The following is a 19,624-nucleotide window of genomic DNA, read 5'->3' on the forward strand; positions in this document are numbered from 1 at the left end:
AGGCTGTTGAAACAGCAGTTGCTATGGAAACAGCAACGAGGGACGCCGCAGAAATTCAGTCGTTGACCGCAAGTGTAAATAAGGTTGAGAAAAGGAAACCTTCGAGAAGAGTTGAACACAGGCCACGGCAAAAACCGGCGACCGCAAACTCGACCGGGAAACAAAACGGAAAATGCATTCACTGTGGTAAAGATAATCATGCATCTTTCAAATGTCGATTTAAGAATGCCATTTGCCATGCATGTAATGCACATGGACACGTAAAAAGTATTTGTCTGAAAGCACGTGCACGAGACGTACATGTCATGAACAACGACGACGTTCCTGTGATGAGTATAAATTCCGTGACCAAAGGTTCGAGCAGGAAAATCACCATCACACCAGAGATAGACGACAGACCCATACAAATGGAAGTCGATACGGGCTCAGCTGTTTCTCTGATGTCAAGAGAAGAGTTCCAGAAGTGTTTTGGAAATGTTACATTGGATAAGCCCACATCAGTGTTAAAAACATATTCTGGTGAAGAAATACAGCAAGCCGGAACAAAACTGGTAAATGTAAGGTACAAAAGACAGTCAAAATCGCTGAAACTGTGTATTGTCATGGGCAACGGTCCCGCATTGTTTGGACGGGACTGGATGAATGAAATTGTATTGGACTGGTCACGTATTGTACATGTGAATTCAATTGATGATCATTCAACACAAACACGTATAGCCGATATTATGAAGCGATATGAGTCAGTAATTTCCGACGGTATCGGGAAAGTTAAAGATATTAAAGCAACGCTATCTGTCAAAGAGAATGCTTCACCGAAATTCGTAAAAGCTAGGCCAGTACCATATTCATTAAAGCCGAAAATAGAAAAGGAATTAGACATTCTAGAAGAACAGGGCATTATTACGAAAGTGAATACATCAGAATGGGCTACACCTATTGTGCCCGTTGTTAAATCTTCGGAGGAGTAAGAATTTGTGGAGATTTCAAAGTCACCGTAAATCAAGCTATAAATGTAGATAAATACCCACTTCCGAGAATAGAAGACATTTTCGCGAATCTTGCAAATCGAAAGAAATATTCAAAGTTAAATTTACGCCAAGGATATCTTCAATTGGAGTACGATGACAAAACAAAAGAAATGTTAACAATTAACACTCACAAAATTCAATATTGTTATAAAAGATTGACATATGGAGTATCACCAGCACCTGCAATATGGCAAAGAACAGTTGATCAAATTCTTCAAGGAATACAATGAGAACAGTGCATTCTCGATGATATGGCCATTACATGAGAAAATGATCAAGCTCACTTAAGTAACTTAGAAACATTATTGCAACGGCTCTCAAAATATGGTTTAACAGTGAATAAAGGAAAATGTCAATTCTTTCAAGAGAGGATTACATAGAGTGGTGATGAAAACGGTCTGTGGAAATGTAATGAAAAGGTAGATTTTAGTTTGAATACACCACGTCCACAAAATGTCACATCTCTCAGGGCATATCTCGGAATACTTAATTACTATCACCGGTTCATGAATGACCTAGCTACGGTAATTAAACCGCTTAATCAACTGCTAGAAAAGGGGCGTAAGTTTGTTTGGACTAAAGAATGTCAAAACGCGTTTGCGAAGTCAAAAGATTTGATTACGTCAGAAACCCGTCCTTACGCATTACGATCCGAAATTACCCGTACGGTTAGCAACGGATGCTTCCCCTGTCGGTATTTCTGCAATATTATCACATGTAATGCCTGATGGCAGTGAGAAACCAATTGCATTTGCAAGCCGTTCGCTATCAAAGTCTGAAAGAATGTACGCGCAAGTACAAAGGGAAGCTACTGCAATATACTGGGCAGTTACACAAATATTATCCGTATCTATTTATGGTCGAAAATTCACGCTGATAACAGACTGTCAAGCACTGTTGTCTATATTCTCTCCGAGCAAGGGCATCCCTGCCACTTCTGCTGCGAGAATACAACGATACGCGGTTTATTTGTCAGGCTTTGATTATGATATAGAATATAAAAGTACTAAGAAAACATACTAATGTCGATGGAATGTCACGTTTGCCCGCGCCATCAATATTAGAAAATGACAGTAATTTTGAGGAAGTATTTTTCAATGAACAATTTGATAAACTTCCTATAACTAGCGCGCAAATCAAGCGTGAAACGCAGCGTGAACCTATCTTATCGCGTGTTTACGAAAATGTAAACAAGGGCTGGAGTCTGAACTTAAATGACCCTGTCCTGAAAGGTTATCACACGCGCCGGAACGAATTAACTATTCAAAGAGGATGTTTAATGTGGGAATTAGAGTTGTTATTCCTGAGAAACTCAGAGGTCAAGTTTTAGATCTTCTGCACTGTAGCCACAGTGGAATAGTTAAAATGAAAAATTTAGCGCGAAGTTATGTCTGGTGGCCTGGCATTGACTCAGACATTGAACACATGGTGAGACAATGTCAGGGCTGTCAGATGCAGCAGAAAATGCCAGAAAAAGTTCAACTTCACCCATGGGAAAATGCGCGCTCTAATTTTGAACGCGTTCATGTAGACTTTGTAGGTCCATTTCAAGGTCATATGTTCCTAGTAATAGTTTGTGCTCGAAGCAAATGGGCTGAAATAGAGGATATGGGAAATTGTACATCTGCCGAAAAAACAGTCAATGTATTAAGGACCATATTTAGTCGTTATGGTATACCAAAACAATTGGTAAGCGATAATGGTGTACAATTTACATCAGATTTATTTGCGCAATTTTATGAAAATAACGGTATTTTTCATATAAGAACCGCAGTTGCTAAACCGTCCACAAATGGTTTAGTGGAACGTTTGAACGGCACTTTTAAGTCAAGAATTCGAGCAATGAAATTTGATAAAGGAGACCTAAATCTAAAGTTGGCAAATTTCTTGTTAACATATCGCAATTCTGTACATCAAAGCACACAAGAAAGTCCTGCGATGATGTTTATGGGCAGAAGTTTGCGAAGCAAGTTAGACTTATTAAAACCGGATATAGACGGTTATGTCGAAAAACAAAGAATGAAACTGGCAACATCGGAATCGCGAAATTTCCGAGAGTTTAAAGAAGGAGACTCAATAATAGCGCGAGACTATAGGCCTACTTCAACCGAAAAATGGTTATCGGGTACAATTTTATCCCGCGAGGGACCTCTCATGTATAAAAATTGATATCGGTAACAATCAAGTCTGGAGAAGGGCATGTTGACCAGCTACGGAAATCAGAAATGAATAATGAGCTTTCTCGCCGAGAAAGTTCACCATTAAACATGATCCCGCTTAATTTGTCAGAAATGCCAGTTATGACCGAGAGAAATGACCCTTTGTTAGTACCTGGTAATCCTGAGAAAATGCCATCATTAAATGAAAATAAAAGATCAGATCAAATGTTAATGGAACGAAGATACCCATTGAGAGAACGCAAACCACCTAATCGTTTCTCATACTGAGTTGACTACGTAACTGTATAAACATTCGAGAGCGTACAGACAGTTAATGTGCTATCTAATTAAACATTACATTATTTTGTTGTAAACATACCACTGAATGAACTGGTGTGAACTGTAATAAAAGTCAAAGGTGAATTACGAACAATAGGTCGATAGTTTGATCTGGTTTACGAATGAATTAATCTCGTATATCTCATGTTGTTAAATGATTCTACCAGTTGTCTCTTTCTTGTTATTTGATTATATTTTTAGTATTAATTATATGATAATGGACTAAAATGTTAAGAAGGGAGAACTGTTGTGTATTACTCTGCTATTCATTGGTCAGAATGTATTACTAATAAGCCCCGCCTACTAACCCTATCTTAGCATGCCACGCTCTGTATCAAATCAGTTAATAAACGATAGTTCAGCATTAAAGACGTGTTACTTCTCTATAGAAAACATAACATGCATAATCTCAAGACTGCCATCTACCCACATGTCAAGTTTCATAAAAATATTTCCAGTACTTTTTGAGTTATCACTGGATTCAGTTTATGTGTAAAATTTGCCATATTTTCAGTCTATGTGTTGCCATAGCAAACAGAATTTTCAACATAGGAAGAAAAGAAAAAGACGTGCATAATCTCCAGACTGCCATCTACACATATTACAAGTTTCATAAAAATATTTCTATTACTTTTTGCGTTAACACTGGATCAAGTTTATGTGTAAAAATTGCCATATTTTCAGTCTATTTGTTGCCATAGCAACCAGAATTTTCAACATAGGAAGAAAAGAAAAAGACGTGCATAATTTCCATACTTCCATCTATCCATATATCAAGTTCCATAAAAATATTTCCAGTACTTTTTGCGTTATCACTGGATCCAGTTTATGTGTAAAATTTGCCATATTTTTAGCCTATTTGTTGCCATAGCAACCAGAATTTTCAACATAGGAAGAAAAGAAAAAGACATGCATAATCTCCATACTGCCATCTATCCATATTTCAAGTTTCATAAAAATATTTTCAGTACTTTTTAAGTTATCACGGGATCCAGTTTTTGTGGACGGACGGACTGACAGACAGACGGACGGAGGGTAAACCTAAAGTCCCCTCCGGTAAACCGGTAGGGGACTAATAAAGTATCCATGGATACTATTGAGACTGTCCAGTCTGTGCTACAAACCATTAAACAGTATTACAAACATTAACTAATAGTTATAGTATATGAAACGAGTTAGTTACGAGGATATAATACTGGCTGGGGCGACATTAACGGAGGTTTCTACAATAAAAATGTCGAGGCCACAGACCCTTGGGGGTCAGATCCTGTCCTATTATGGTTCCCATCCAAGATGGCTGCCCATAATGGGATCAGGAAACCCCCAAGCGTATTGGACAGATTTCTGTCCAATGGACTGCGTCGTAAATAATACGGGGAAGTCAAAGGGCTTTGGTTTGCCCGGCTATAGACTACATGTGTATATTTAAAAGAAAATCAAATAAAAAAACAATTAAACAAGAGGGCCATGATGGCCCTGAGGTCGCTCACCTGTATATAGGCCCCCCACCCCCACCCCCCAACAACGTTGCAGGGCCAATCTTAACCCAAGGGCTTTTATTTGCACAAACTTGGTAGACACCCATAAAAAGATGTTTCATGCTAAACATCTAAGCTCTAGCTCATTGGGCTTTTTAAAAGAAGATTTTTTTAAAGTTTTTACTATACACATATAGTTAAAAACAATGACACCCCTGGGGCGGGGCCAATTTTGACCCCAGGGCTTTTATTTGAACAAACTTGGTAGACATTTATTATAACATGTTTCATGCCAAATATCTTAGCTCTAACTCTTTGGGTTCTTTAAAAGAAGATTTTTTACTACATGCATATAGGGAAAATTAATGACCCCCTGGGGCAGGGCCAATTTTGACCCCATGGCTTTTATTTGAACAAACTTGGTAGACACCTATTAGAACATGTTTGATGCTTAATATCTTAGCCATAGCTAAAGAAGATTTTTTAAGTTTTTACTATAATGCATATAGGGAAAATCAATGACCCCCCGGGGCGGGGCCAATTTTGACCCCAGGGCTTTTATTTGAACAAACTTGGTAGACACCCATTAGAACATGTTTCATGCTAAATATCTTAGCTCTAACTCTTTGGGTTCTTTAAAAGAAGATTTTTTAAGTTTTTACTATATGCATATAGGGAAAATCAATGACCCCCCGGGGCGGGGCCAATTTTGACCCCAGGGCTTTTATTTGAACAAACTTGGTAGACACTCACTAGAAGATGTTTCATACCAAATATCTAAGCTCTAGCTCTTATGGTTTTTTAAAAGAAGATATTTAAAGTTTTTTCTTTTGGTTGCCATGGCAACCAGAGTTCTGCATGGAATTAAATTCTTTGAACAACTTTTAAAGGTGACCACCAAAGGAACATTCCTGTGAAGTTTGGATGAAATTGGCTTAGTGGTTTATGAGGAGATGTCATTTAAAGTAAAAGTTTACGGACGGACGACGGACGGACGGACGGACGCCGGACGAAAAGCGATCACAAAAGCTCACTTTGTGACAGGTGAGCTAAAAATATATGGAATTCTATACCTATCAATGAAATTTTCAGTGTCAGTTCTAGCTAGGCGCCACCATTTACAATGTAACTCAATGATAAAAAGCGGTGTATTCTGATAATAGAACAAATCTCAACTTTTTTTTATTACAGATTTATTTAAGTATAAAAAGAATTTTTATACTTAAAATCGTTAAAAATTGTGGTATATTGATTGATTGATGGCACACAAACAATTATGACATTTTAATCCTTTATTGATAATCCATTAGAGATCTATCAATAGCTATTTAGATAAATGAATTTTTTCAAGGTGTAACAATAAATACACCGAATCTTTAATTTTTAAGACAGTTGACAAATGCAAAAAACTTTTTGATTAACAAAATAAATCACAAATTATATATATATGGTTACCTCAAAAATCATTATCTTTTGATCTCTATTAATCATTTAGCTAACACTTTAGCAGGGTTGGTACAGATATCCAATGCCAAAATTCAAGGACTTTTTAAGCACTATTTAAGCACGATTTCCCATTTTTCAAGCACATTTGTTGCACATATTGACACAATCTTCAACCTATGATGGATAGTTTGTTCACCATTTTTTGTTGAATACACATTTTCTGACATTATAGAAGAACAACAAAGGGTGCATCAACAGTACAGATTAGTTCAAAACAACTGCAATTTGTCCACTTACTGTTACCTTGATTAAACATTTCATTGATTTTGATACTAAATTGGATCTTTTTTTTATTTTGTTAACCGCTGATTTTTATCAAAACTATGTCATTCTGTGATTCAAACATTTTCAAGCACCCTTTTAGCAAATTTAAGCACTTTTTAAGCACTTTTCAAAAGAGTAATCAAATTCAAGGACTTTTAAGCACTTTTTTACATTTTTAAGCACTTTTTAAGACTGTACGAACCCTGTTTAGATATATGTTTTTTTCAAGGTTTAATTAACAAATTTGTATTTAAAGCGATAGCTAATAAGCCGATAGTAATATCAATTTTTTTTTTAACTTATGATTTGATATAATTTCTTGATAATATAATTATGCTCTGATTGAAAATCTATCACTTTTATTGTAAAAGATGTTTGTTTTTTATATAAAAAATTTCTGTTTACAAAGTATTGTTTGTTTTATCTTATAATTGTTTAACTGTTATGTGTTGTATTGTATTGCTAAAACTCGTCACTTACTATATATTTAATAGTTGTTGATAATAAAATTTATGTTTGTATTGTTCTGTGTCTTGCTTTTTAATCGTTCAAATTTGAAAAAAAAAAAAACTTCTTGATAATAAGCAGATAAAATATGTTTCAATGTTCGTGTAGTACGTTTTGTTTAATAAAGTTTATGTTCTGTTTGTTTTGATTACTACTATTTTAGCCTCATTCAATTAAAAATCATAATTTAATTATTCAATTAATTCTCTCATTCCTTTTATCCTTTCATTTACTTATATGCTATTAAAATTGGAAGTGGCCAGTCGTACGGCTAGCCAAAAGTTCTAGCCGTACGTGAGTCACGTACGACTAGCCAGGACACACTGTATGGTAATGTAACGATTCGCCACATAACGATTCGACACGGAGTATTAACGATTCGCCACAGTTAAATAACGATTCGCCACGTGTTCAAATACGAACCTTTTCACACCTGTTTTTAAAGCTTCATGCCTCCAGATGATCAAACTATTTCTAGAAATTCAAACTTGAGAAACAGTACTTTGTTTTATAAGAACAACAAAATAATAATTTTATATGAAATACAGTAGGCGATTTTTGACCGATTAAGCAGCATTTTCCACCATATTTCTACGGTTTTTTGTGCATATTTTGACCTTTTTTTGCTGATTTACATGGGTTGTAAGTACTGTAATCAACGTGAAAATTATTTTCTTTATTCACTTGACAATATTTAAATTTACTATTTAAAACATTTTCAAAATGTTCATGAAAATTTGCATGAATCTGGACTGGAGGCGTGCTGCATTTAAACTGTTGATGGAAAACTTTTTTCCATTTTATATTTTCATTAAAAATTTTGTTAATTACATAAATTAGTTATTCTAAAAAACAGCTTTTATTGAGTAAAAACACATGAAAACCAAATATTTTACAACTAAAATTACATTACACATTGTAGATAAGTTTAACTTCGTTATTTATATTAACTTGAAAATTATACGAAAAACAGCTTTTATTGAATAAAGACACATGAAAAAAGTTTGTTATTTCTGTAGCCCCAAAAAATACAAAAATAACTTTTTTATAATATCTTTTTTATTATTAATATCTCAACATTTTTTATTTCCAAAATAACTTAACACATTGTTAACAAAACAAAGTGACAAAAACTACATGTGGTAAGTATCCAATTGTGAGGGACCTGAGACTTATGCACAGTTGTTCACATTGTCAGAGAATTAAAGGATTAATTATTTCGGCTTCAATTAAATATTTCTAAAACAATCCTAAGATGATTGGCTTGTTTAAATTAAAGGTGTGACAAATGTTTTAGATGTGCGTTCTTTAATCAATTTTCGTAATGACCACATGTTTGCAATACCCATTTTTTTAGATATTTGACATATATATAATTTATATAATATATATCAATATAAATTGACATATATGTTTACGATTAATTCAATATTTATTTCAACATATAATTACTTTCTTATAAATGTACTCCTGTAATAATATATGTACGTTACTTTGATAAATTGAAAATTCGCGATGGGGGCCTTAACTACATGTACATATTACTTGTATTAAGAAACATTATTAAATTATTGTCATTGGCAAATTATAAAAAAGAAAAAAAAGAAAAAAGTTTGTTCATTACTGAAAAAATCATTGTTATAATCATACTGTGGCGAATCGTTATTTAACTGTGGCGAATCGTTATTACTCTGTGGCGAATTGTTATGTGGCGAATCCTTAGTGTGGCGAATCGTTACTAGTTCCACTGTATTGCCTAGCTGTACGGCACTTTTCAAAACTATATGGAAGTCGAAAATGCATATGTTATTTTGTGTCTTTAAACGAGGATTTTAATCATGTCTCCGCATTTGCACTTTAATAAAGACTGATGCTCTGCCTTTTTATAAAAAAAAAAAATAAGCATAAGGATCAAATAAATAATGATCGGAGTGGAATAAATAAAAAGACTAGAAATGTGTCCATAGGACACGGATGCCCCCACAAGCCACTGTTCTGTCAATCTTATGACTCTAGGTCAAATATTTTTTGGACTACATGTGCCACAAGTTGAAAACTAAAAATCAACAAAGGGCCATAATTCTGTAAAATTTGGTCGCAGCAAAAATTCCATCCTTTACTACCATCTACACATTAAGGTTGTTAATCCCTGGAAGTATAAGTAAAATCTGCCATCCGGTTTAAGAGGAGTTGCGTTCACAAAATTTCTACATTATTAGTATATAATGAAAAAATCAACAAAGGGCCATAATTCTGTTAAATTTGGTTGCTGCAAAAATTCCTTCCTTTACTGCCATCTACACATTAAGGTTGTTCATCCCTGGAAGTTTAAGCAAAATCTGCCATCCGGTTTAAGAGGAGTTGCATTCACAAAATTTCTACATAGTATATAGTGAAAAAATTAACAAAGGGCCATAATTGTGTAAAATTTGGTCGCAGCAAAAATTCCTTCCTTAACTACCATCTACACCTTAAGGTTGTTCATCCCTGTAAGTTTAATCAAAATCTGCCATCCGGTTTAAGAGGAGTTGCGTTCACAAAATTTCTACATAGTATATAGTGAAAAAATCAACAAAGGGCCATAATTCTGTTAAATTTGGTCTCAGCAAAACTCTTCCTTTACTACCATCTACACATTAAGGTTGTTCATCCCTGTAAGTTTAAGCAAAATCTGCCATCCGGTTTAAGAGGAGTTGCGTTCACAAAATTTCTACATAGTATATAGTGAAAAAATCAACAAAGGGCCATAATTCTGTTAAATTTGGTCGCAGCAAAAATTCCTTCCTTTACTACCATCTACACATTAAGGTTGTTCATCTCTGTAAGTTTAAGCAAAATCTGCCATCCAGTTTAAGAGGAGTTGCGTTCACAAAATTTCTACATAGTATATAGTGAAAAAATCAACAAAGGGCCATAATTCTGTTAAATTTGGTCGCAGCGAAAATTCCTTCCTTTACTACCATCTACACATTAAGGTTGTTCATCCCTGTAAGTTTAAGCAAAATCTGCCATCCGGTTTAAGAGGAGTTGCATTCACAAGATTTCGGGACGTACGGACGGACGGACGGACAAGTGCAACGCTATATGCTCCCACATTGTGGGGGCATAAAAATTTTAAAAAAATGATGAAAAGCAAAAATAATTGTACAATTTCCAAATACAGAAGATAAATATCGGACATAAAAGCACAATCAATTAATTAGTCTTAATTAAAGCCTAACCCAGGGATTGACAATAGAATTTAAGAATACGCTTCACGAAACATGCAAACTTTCCTTAAACTTCTACACTGTCTGTAATTGACGCAATTATCAGAGCCCAATAACAATTATTTTCCTTTTTTTTGTTGTTGTTTTTTTTATTCATTTTAAGGGTGTCAAAAATTAAACTTAATGAAACAAAAAAAGAATTATTATCAAAATTTTGTAAACTATTTCAATAAATTATTGATGTCATTTAACTGCAACCAAAGTTAACGCTCTTTTTTTCGACATCTTGAGATGACAAAGATCGATATTCATGAGAATACTTTCTTTAATGTAGCCAACAAGGCGTCACCAATCTCTAAAAACATACGAAGACAATTGCTGTTTCTTGGTTAAAATCCTAGTTTAAAGTTACATTAAATAAATTTCATAAAAAAACTAAATAGCGACATTTCATTAATAAATTGGGTTTTATATCGACTCCAGGTCTTATTTTGGTGTCCAAACAACCAAAATGAGTTTTATTAGCATGAAAATAGGTAACCTCATTGTGGCGAAATGGGAAGTACAATTTCTGTTTGCATGAGAAACTCCACCTTCGGATCATCCGTACATCAATATATTAAATCAACAAACATTACTATAAGTGGCAGTCCTAATTTAACGGTATATTTCCGCATTGTAACGGATGTTTTCATACAAATTTAATCTTTTTACGAGATGATTACTTTTACTGAACCCCAGGTTTAGTGCACCGTGAAGCTTAAACGGTACAACTGTGTTTGCACAAAAAAATATCACATTTGCTGTGTTCCGGATAGCAACTATAAAACTGTGACGTAGCGCATACACAAGCTCATTATAGACTTCATTTGCATGTTAAAATTCGTATACGAACTTTAGTGTTACCGTGGGGTTTCCCGTTTAAAATCCTAATTTATGAACAATATTTGATGATATTTACAACAATACTTTTAAACAGGTTAATGAAAGTCAGAAACTGTAGAATGTTTGATTTTTAGGCCGACGGCAAAATATTTTTACATATTTATTTAATGTAACTTTAAAGTCATAAAATGACGAATTACAGTCAAATTGGCCCCAAGTCACATCGGCCCCAAGTCGGATCGGCCCCAAAATAGTCAAATCGGCCCCAAGTGAAATCGGCCTCAAGTCAGCTGGGCCCCATTTTTTTTATTTTCTTAATTCATTATTCATTTTCTTATTTTTTAAATGTTGATAAAAAAAAACAATTGTGTGGATGGGAATACCAAATGACAAACAATGGATTACATAGAAAACAAGAACAAAACATATAATAATCAATCTAATATATTGTCTGAGTATAAGGTTCAACATTTATCTTCAATTTACTATAAACATATGAAACAGTTTACATGTAATTGTCACTTCTTATCACTGAACAATACTTGCCATGGATTACATAGAAAACAAGAACAAAACAATTTTATATTCTAACACTATCGGAATTTTGTCTATATAAACAAAGAAGGACCGAAGCATGCATTATTCTAAAACAATGCACTCGCCGTTCTTATAATCTCCCTGTGTATTTTCTCATTGAGGGCGCCATCTTGTTAAAAAAATCTGATAAATAAAAACAATTTTTGTCAAATTTTGTTGTGAAAACTATCTAGAATGAAAGAAAATGGTATAACTAAGAAAATGAATCCGAACACCAATCTCTTTAATTCAGTCGTTAACGCTGTACAGACGTTTAAAGTGTTGTTTACGTGACGTCACAAAAGGAAAATAATCAATGCACAAAAGATTCCTGAGTTACCGACAGTAAACAGTAAAATACATTTTTGACTGTTGCTAAAAAAATCAACCTTTTTATACATACCTGATTAAAGTCACTTCACACAAAATTGTTTGTTAAAAAAGCCAAAATCAATGCATGATTATTTGAGACATAATGACTGAATTGATTAAAGACACGACGACGTGATAATTGTTTGTTTTTCACAGAATTATTTATCTTCAAAACGTAGACCTAGACCGACCTTTATATGAAGATATTTAATTGTAATTAAATGTATAAATCAATCAACAACCATAGCACTCCTGCATAATAACATTAATAACAATTATCACTAGCATCAAAACTGTCTCAATTTTGTAATGAATTATTTTTGATTGGTACATTTATGTTAAAGATCCTGTAACACATTATTTTTATGGTTTTATATACAAATTATGATGCTCAAATTAAGATTTATCGATATTGTAAGTTTCAAAAAACATTATTTATAAAGATATTACCGAATTTAATATTTCATGTAAATAAAGGGAGGTAATTAGAATTTAGTTTTCTATAAATTCTAAGTCAATTTTTCCAATAAGAAATGAATGCATATAATTTAATGATTACCTTAAATATGTACAAATATTTGCAATACATATTTTACATATTCTTCCATGTTTGAAAATTGACAAAGTTGCATAATTACATACATATATAATTCAATGAAGAACAATGGTCTCATTGGCCTCCAGTGTATTATTTCATTAATAAAACTAAAAACAATAGAATTTTCTTTGGGCTCATTCAGTGAATTACTGAATTCCAATCAAATAGGTCACCATTTTAGAACTATAACATACTTCAACACGGTGATAGGGCGATTACCACAACTTTTCCGCGCAACGTCAAAATATCTTACTTCTGTCCGAGACACCGTATATTTCTGTGGTACAAAATGGACAGCAAGTCTGTAACCGAGACGAAAACAGCAGATAATTTGCTCAAAACAAGGTAAAATCATCATTTTTTTCTTTTTCATCGAATGTGCCATTTAATTTGAAACTTATTTATCCTTACTACATGCAAAATGCTTCATTAATTAAGTCAGGATAGTGAAAACATTTAGGGCATACTGAAAAAAATCTTGCTTTGATTATGAAATTTAACGTATTTCTAGTCCGTTCAGTTCATATAACTGGTCAAAATACAATATAAATATGTACATTGTTGTCGTATGAACAAGTTACAATACATAAATAATCCGTTTTTTGAATATTTGGTACGATTTTTATGTTTCCACGTGTGTATTTTAAGGCACCGCACAACTTTGTCAATCATAAGATTAGGGCACCGCATTCTTCCTCCTTAAAATCACCGCATTTTTCTGTTTTTTTTAGCACCGTTTATTTTTGATATTAATGTTTGCTTTCAGAAAAAGAAGACGTTCAAACCTATGTCTGAACAAGCCAAATCCACGTGCGAAATTTGCAAAGCTGCAGATACTGCAGCAACTGGAGAGCGCCCAACTAAGTCTTCTGATATCAGCAGTACGCCAATGGATCAGCGCCTCCCTGTATTTCAGGACGATATGCTTAACGCACCACATAAGAAAAAGAATATGAAGTCAAACTTTCGCAAAAGATTGTTTAATAAAAGCACATTGGAGACCATGACTGAAGAGATTATGGAAATATTGCCCGGGTTCCTGCAAAAACTACACCATGAAAATTTTTGTTATGACTTTTGCAACTTTATCAAATTAGTATGCAATAAGAAATTCCCATTAAAAAATATTTCATTCCTTTTTTTTTCTCGATGTTGTTAGATGGTATAGTCTGCCAAGAACTTCAATTCTTCCATGTGGGGTTTATCAGTTTGAATAAGTTGGAAAAGGAAAAGACATCCTTATCTATATATAGATACCATTGCACTTATCTATAACTGCCCATACGAAAAAAACTCCTGTTTTACAACTGTAAAACGACTGAAAAACACCTGTTTTTGTAAAAATACAGGTCTTAGGGACCTGTGTTTGCTGAATTTGACATTTTGACTAAGAAATACAGGTGTATTTTAACAATTTTACAGGTGTATTTTTGAGACAAGACCTGTGTTTTAGATGTACACATGTAATTCTGATACTTAGAAAATATTGAGCTGATATTTTGTGCTGAAAATAATCTAAGTCCAAAACTACAACTGTATTTTCAATGATACAGATGTACAATACACACTTAGAAAATCTTTTAGAGAAATTGTTCTTATTTAAATACTTTAATATCTTTGATGCAATTGTACAGACTGCATGCACATTATTTACACTTAGGATTTAATTTTTAACATTCATAATGTAAGCAACTTTGAACTAAGAGTGCTATCTAAATTTGAATATACATGTACATTGTATATGATTATTTAGTTTTAAAATATATGAGATAGTTCACATAGGCCTGTCCTTGTTGTTCTTTTAAGTATAAAAAGAACAACAACAAAAACTATAACAACAACAAACTGGTACATGTTCTTATTCAAGACTCCAAATTTGCAGACATTATGAGTTATTCTTCACTCTGTAAAGTTAATTGTGTATGAAATAAACTCATACATTAAGCTTTCTCAATCTAGTTTGTAATATAAATGACCTGTTAAGTAGGATAAATAAATAAACACTGCCTCTACTACTCTACAATGATTTTACACAACGGACTGATTTTACACCTTGCACTGACCAGTCTGATAATGGTAACCACCTGTTTTCCCACTACAGTCCAGACTCTTCCATTTGATTTTTTCTGGGGGGAAACAACTTTATAAATTTTAAATGAAGTCTGTTTTGGAGGAAATTGCAAAGTTATCTTTAAAAACTTATTATGAATTTGAAATTCTACATTACACTTTTTTTTCTGATATGTCTATATGATTGTGAAAGTAAAATGATGGGTGCTTTGATTTGTGGAATATCCCTGTTTAACATTATGCATGATGAATCAGTCCAGTTCTACAGTTGTAAAATTTGAAATCTGAGGTATTTGTGGAAAAAGTGCTCATGTATCACAAAGGATCTTATTGATAATTAAGAAATTGTGGAGATATAAGCAATTTTCTAGGCAATATATTGTATAAAATGTTTGGGTGTAAATTCTTAAACTTTTCAAAGAAAAAAATCAAGGCTACAGTCTTGTTAATGAAAATGACAATATTCTGGATTATGGGATATGCTGGTTGCAAATGAAATTTGAATCTTGGACAAGATGAAAACCAGAATCATAAAAAATCAGGTAATAACCTTTGGATACATTTATGCAAAAAACAAGTATTATTTCAGGTCTGCTAGCAATTATTTTTATCAACTTTATTCTGAAAAAAATAATATTTTACATTCTATTTACCCAGTTGGAAAATAATTTTTAAATGTAAATTTTGTCACCAATAGCATTTAATTAGATACTACAAAATTGACTGTTAACTGCTTTATATTTTTAAATACAGTCTTGAAGAGATGATATTAAATAGTACATTTATACTTAACTTCTAATTAATAGGTCATAATTCATTTTCATATCTTTTATGATGAACTATGAATTTTGTTCTTAAAGGTCACAGTACACCCCCCAGAGACGTTGATCTACATGAAACAAAGCAAAGGACTAAAACAGACATGGTAAAACGAAATTGTAGTTGAACTAATTAGAATAGTTTTGACAGAAATTCATGGTTAAACAAAATAAGTCTATAACATAATTATATAGGTTGAAGTTAATTGGTACGTATTTAAAAAATGAATTGGTCAGGCATTGAATAATTATTTATTATGTGCATTGATGACATTAGTACAAAATGCAAGCATTGAAAGTTACATGATTATCATTTAGTATTCATTTAATGATAAACTATTGATGTTTTATTTGATTCAGGTGAAGCTGCTTTAAACAGGATCTTAAATCACAATGACAGGGACCAGTTAAGAAGAGAAAACACTTGCAAAGGCTTTATTCCAAGTACCTATATATGTAGACATTAATTTGGCAAATACTGGCAATAAATTTTTACAAGAAAAAAAACTTTATTAGCATTTGTGAATATTTTTTCAAATGAAAGGATATGCCTGCAGTGTTATTCATGACTTGGATTTTATTGATGCAGTATCAGTAGTGTAAGACTGTAACAGAATGTAATAAAATATAGTAATCCATTTAAGACAAAGTGAAAATTTGTTATATATATCCCCATCTTTAGTGATAGTGATTCTAGTTCAGTGATATTTCCGCTCACCTTAGCACAGAGTGCCATTGTGAACTATTGTGATTGTATAATGTCTGCTATTTGTACCTTTATCTTGTAAAAAGATATTTTCTCCTCAACTATTTCTTATTTTTAAAGATTGAGTAGCAACAAATGTACAACATTTCTGACCAAAGTGTATTTATCCCAATGAAAAAGATATTTGCACCAAACATGCCAAATATGTCTGCATTTATGTGTGGTTTTCATCCCTTAAACAATAAGGGCACCTGTATTTTATTTTTGACCTGTAAAATTTTACACCTGTATTTTTGAGCTGAAAAATTTTACACCTGTATTTTTAGACCTGTAAAATTTTACACCTGTATTTTAAACAGCTGTAAAACAGTACAACTGTATTTTCGACCCGTAGAAAAAAACAGTTAATTTACATATTTCGTTCATAGTACAGGTGTAAAACAGGTGTATTTTTGAAAAAAACAGGTGTAATTTGCTATATGTTTATCAAAACTGAAGAAAAATACAGCTGTAATTTTTAACAGAAAAACAGGTGTATTTTAGGCAAAATTACAGGAGTAAAATTTCGTACAGGTGGTAGTATTAACACAGATCAGACCTTCTGAAATTTTCCATAACATAACGTATGATAACAGCAACATAACGTAACAGCAAGTAAACAATCTTTCATCAAATGAAACATATTTGTATGAAGATTGCATAATTCAAAAGAAGACGGTGGCAAGTATTTATCGGTCTGGCAAGTATTTATCGGTCTAACGGAAAAAGAATGCGGTGTTTGAATTCAGTGTTGTACGGTGCTCCAATATTAGGGTCAGTAGGTCTTTTTTCAACATATATTCCCTGAAATTTACGATAGAAACACACAATTTTGAATGGAACTTGAACTTAGGGTTAACCATAATAAATATACGAGCTCGTTAGGACATAGAACAAAGACATCGTCGTTATAACACACGTTTTTGTGACAGGTACGAGTCATGTTGAGGTACACACGATCTTTTGTAAGCACTATTTCTTCGAAGCATGTGTTTTTTTGTGAATTGTATTGTGCTAGATTAACGAAATATTGTCTCAAAAATTCGATGGAATACTTAAACAATTTGAATAATCTTGCAATGTCCAGCAGTAAGATATTTTGTAAGCTATAACCTGGAATTTGTTTATCCCGCCATTAATATTTTGTCCAGAAATATACGGTGTCTCGGTCAGAAGGATGGTATTTTGACATTGCGCGGAAAAGTTGTGGTAATCGCTGCTTTTTGTGCCCGGAAGAACATACATACATACATATGCAATCTCAATTACAAAACATACAGGATCTTTAAAGTGCAATTCTCAGTTAATAACCTTGTAATATTTGGCAAATAACATTATTTTAACCAAAATAGAATTTTCATAAAAAATTAAAAATAACTTAAATAGGGCCGATTTGACTAGTTTTGGGGCCGATTTGACTAGTTTTGGGGCCGATTTGACTTTTTAAAATTGTTGTGTGGCCGATTTGACTAATTTTGAGGCCGAATTGACTAATTTTTGGGCCGATCTGACTTGGGGCCGATTTGACTAGTTTGCTAAAATGACATATGCATTTTCGACTTCCATATAACTTTGAAAAGTGTCCTACGGCTAGCCAATACACATTGTCTTTGCTAGTCATTCATGACTCACATACGGCTAGAATTTTTGGCTAGCCGTACGGGCCCGTACGGCTAGCCACTTCCATTAAAATTCTGGTATAAAACACGATAAAACTTATTTTTAACTAAATATGGGGCCGATTTGGTAAAGGGCCGAAATGTCGGGAAAAATCTTGGGTAATTTGGGGCCGATACGTCTTGGGGCCGAAATGTCTCGAAATCATTTCATATTATTGGTCGAATCGTTAAATTTATAGGACGGATCTTAATCAATGGCTTTGATTACATTTAATTATAACCAACAGAGGCTAAAACAAACAGTCCTCTCATGTATTCATTATTAGATCTATTATGCCTTTACGTATTTAACATATTACGGTTTTGAAAATAAATTTCGCAAATATAACCTCTCGAAAAAGTAAAAATAACAGAAATATTACTAAATTTCTCTTGCTCTTCAGCCACCGGCAGCCATATTTGTTTACATGTATCGATTAATTAACCAATGAAATAACTGCATTCGCTGGAAGTGCGCAGGGGACCAGTCTAACGGAAAGGGCCGAGTAGTTGCGATTAGGTGTTCATGATATTATGATTCACGAAAGGTTATCTTTATGCAGGCTTTACATAGTTTATTAGTTAAGCATACATATATACATAAAACATATCAAAATTGATGAAAAAGCACTGCAACATGTGACTTTTTATAACATTAAGAGAAAGGAAATCTTTCGCGAAAAGCTCGTATACTATACCTAGAGATAAAACATCTCCGCATCAGGTGAAGGATCTGGCTGTTAAACAATTACTCAAACTGTACCTGACAGTTATCACCCGAAAGAAACTATAGCACGTGCATATGCATGTTTAATTCGTGCCATAATGCATGCTTTACCATTATATAAAATCAACAAACATTTGACTCATTTATACGTACAATGTTAATTTGCACCAGTTAACTTTTTTTTTTTGGTGGATTTAAGAAGACATGATAAAGATTTCTTAAGATAATATAAAAATATCCTATGAATTACTTGTTTTTTTTTTAATTAAATTCTATGGGAAGCAACTATGTAAATACGTTATAGGAGTAATCACAGGTGCTAGTGGCATTGATTTGACCTAATTAAAATGTGTTTGACCTTGTTTAAAAAAAAAAACAAAAAAAAAACCTATTTTGTGTTTGACTTTGTTATTTATACAATAAAATATCAATATATTAAAAAAAAAAAATTTTTTTTTAATTTTTTTTTTCACTGTTATATTATTATTGACAAGGTATGCAACATTCAGGTACGAAAATTATGGGTACGCCGGTTATCTGTGTTAAAATTTTTCACCGGGCGGTAATATCGTCGGATTTTTGCATGGAATCAATGCACAATATATTTTTCTATTACAATTTACTATTTGCAGATCCCCAATTAACCGCTAGTTAATGTTTTAAAGCCCGAAAGTAAGAAATCACC

General features: G+C 32.9%; 1 protein-coding gene across 3 annotated transcripts in view; it reads right to left on the reverse strand.

Moving 5' to 3' along the window:
* Positions 1–18,931, reverse strand: part of LOC132757504 (uncharacterized) — a 40,823-nt gene extending 21,892 nt beyond the window's left edge. Inside the window, exon 1 of one of the 3 annotated variants that reach the window (XM_060748808.1) lies at positions 6,460–6,510. In XM_060748808.1, the coding sequence (XP_060604791.1) occupies positions 6,460–6,495 (36 nt within the window). In that variant the 5' untranslated portion in view covers positions 6,496–6,510. Of the gene's footprint in view, positions 1–6,459; positions 6,511–18,595; positions 18,752–18,910 lie in introns of those variants that run through there. The other 2 variants (XM_060748810.1, XM_060748809.1) reach the window with 2 other exon arrangements.
* Between the last annotated feature and the right edge of the window lie 693 nt (positions 18,932–19,624).

Source organism: Ruditapes philippinarum, unplaced genomic scaffold (genome assembly GCF_026571515.1).
Source record: "Ruditapes philippinarum isolate M1 unplaced genomic scaffold, ASM2657151v2 ctg1267_1_1_1_1, whole genome shotgun sequence".
In the NCBI taxonomy this organism is placed as follows: Eukaryota; Metazoa; Mollusca; class Bivalvia; order Venerida; family Veneridae; genus Ruditapes; species Ruditapes philippinarum.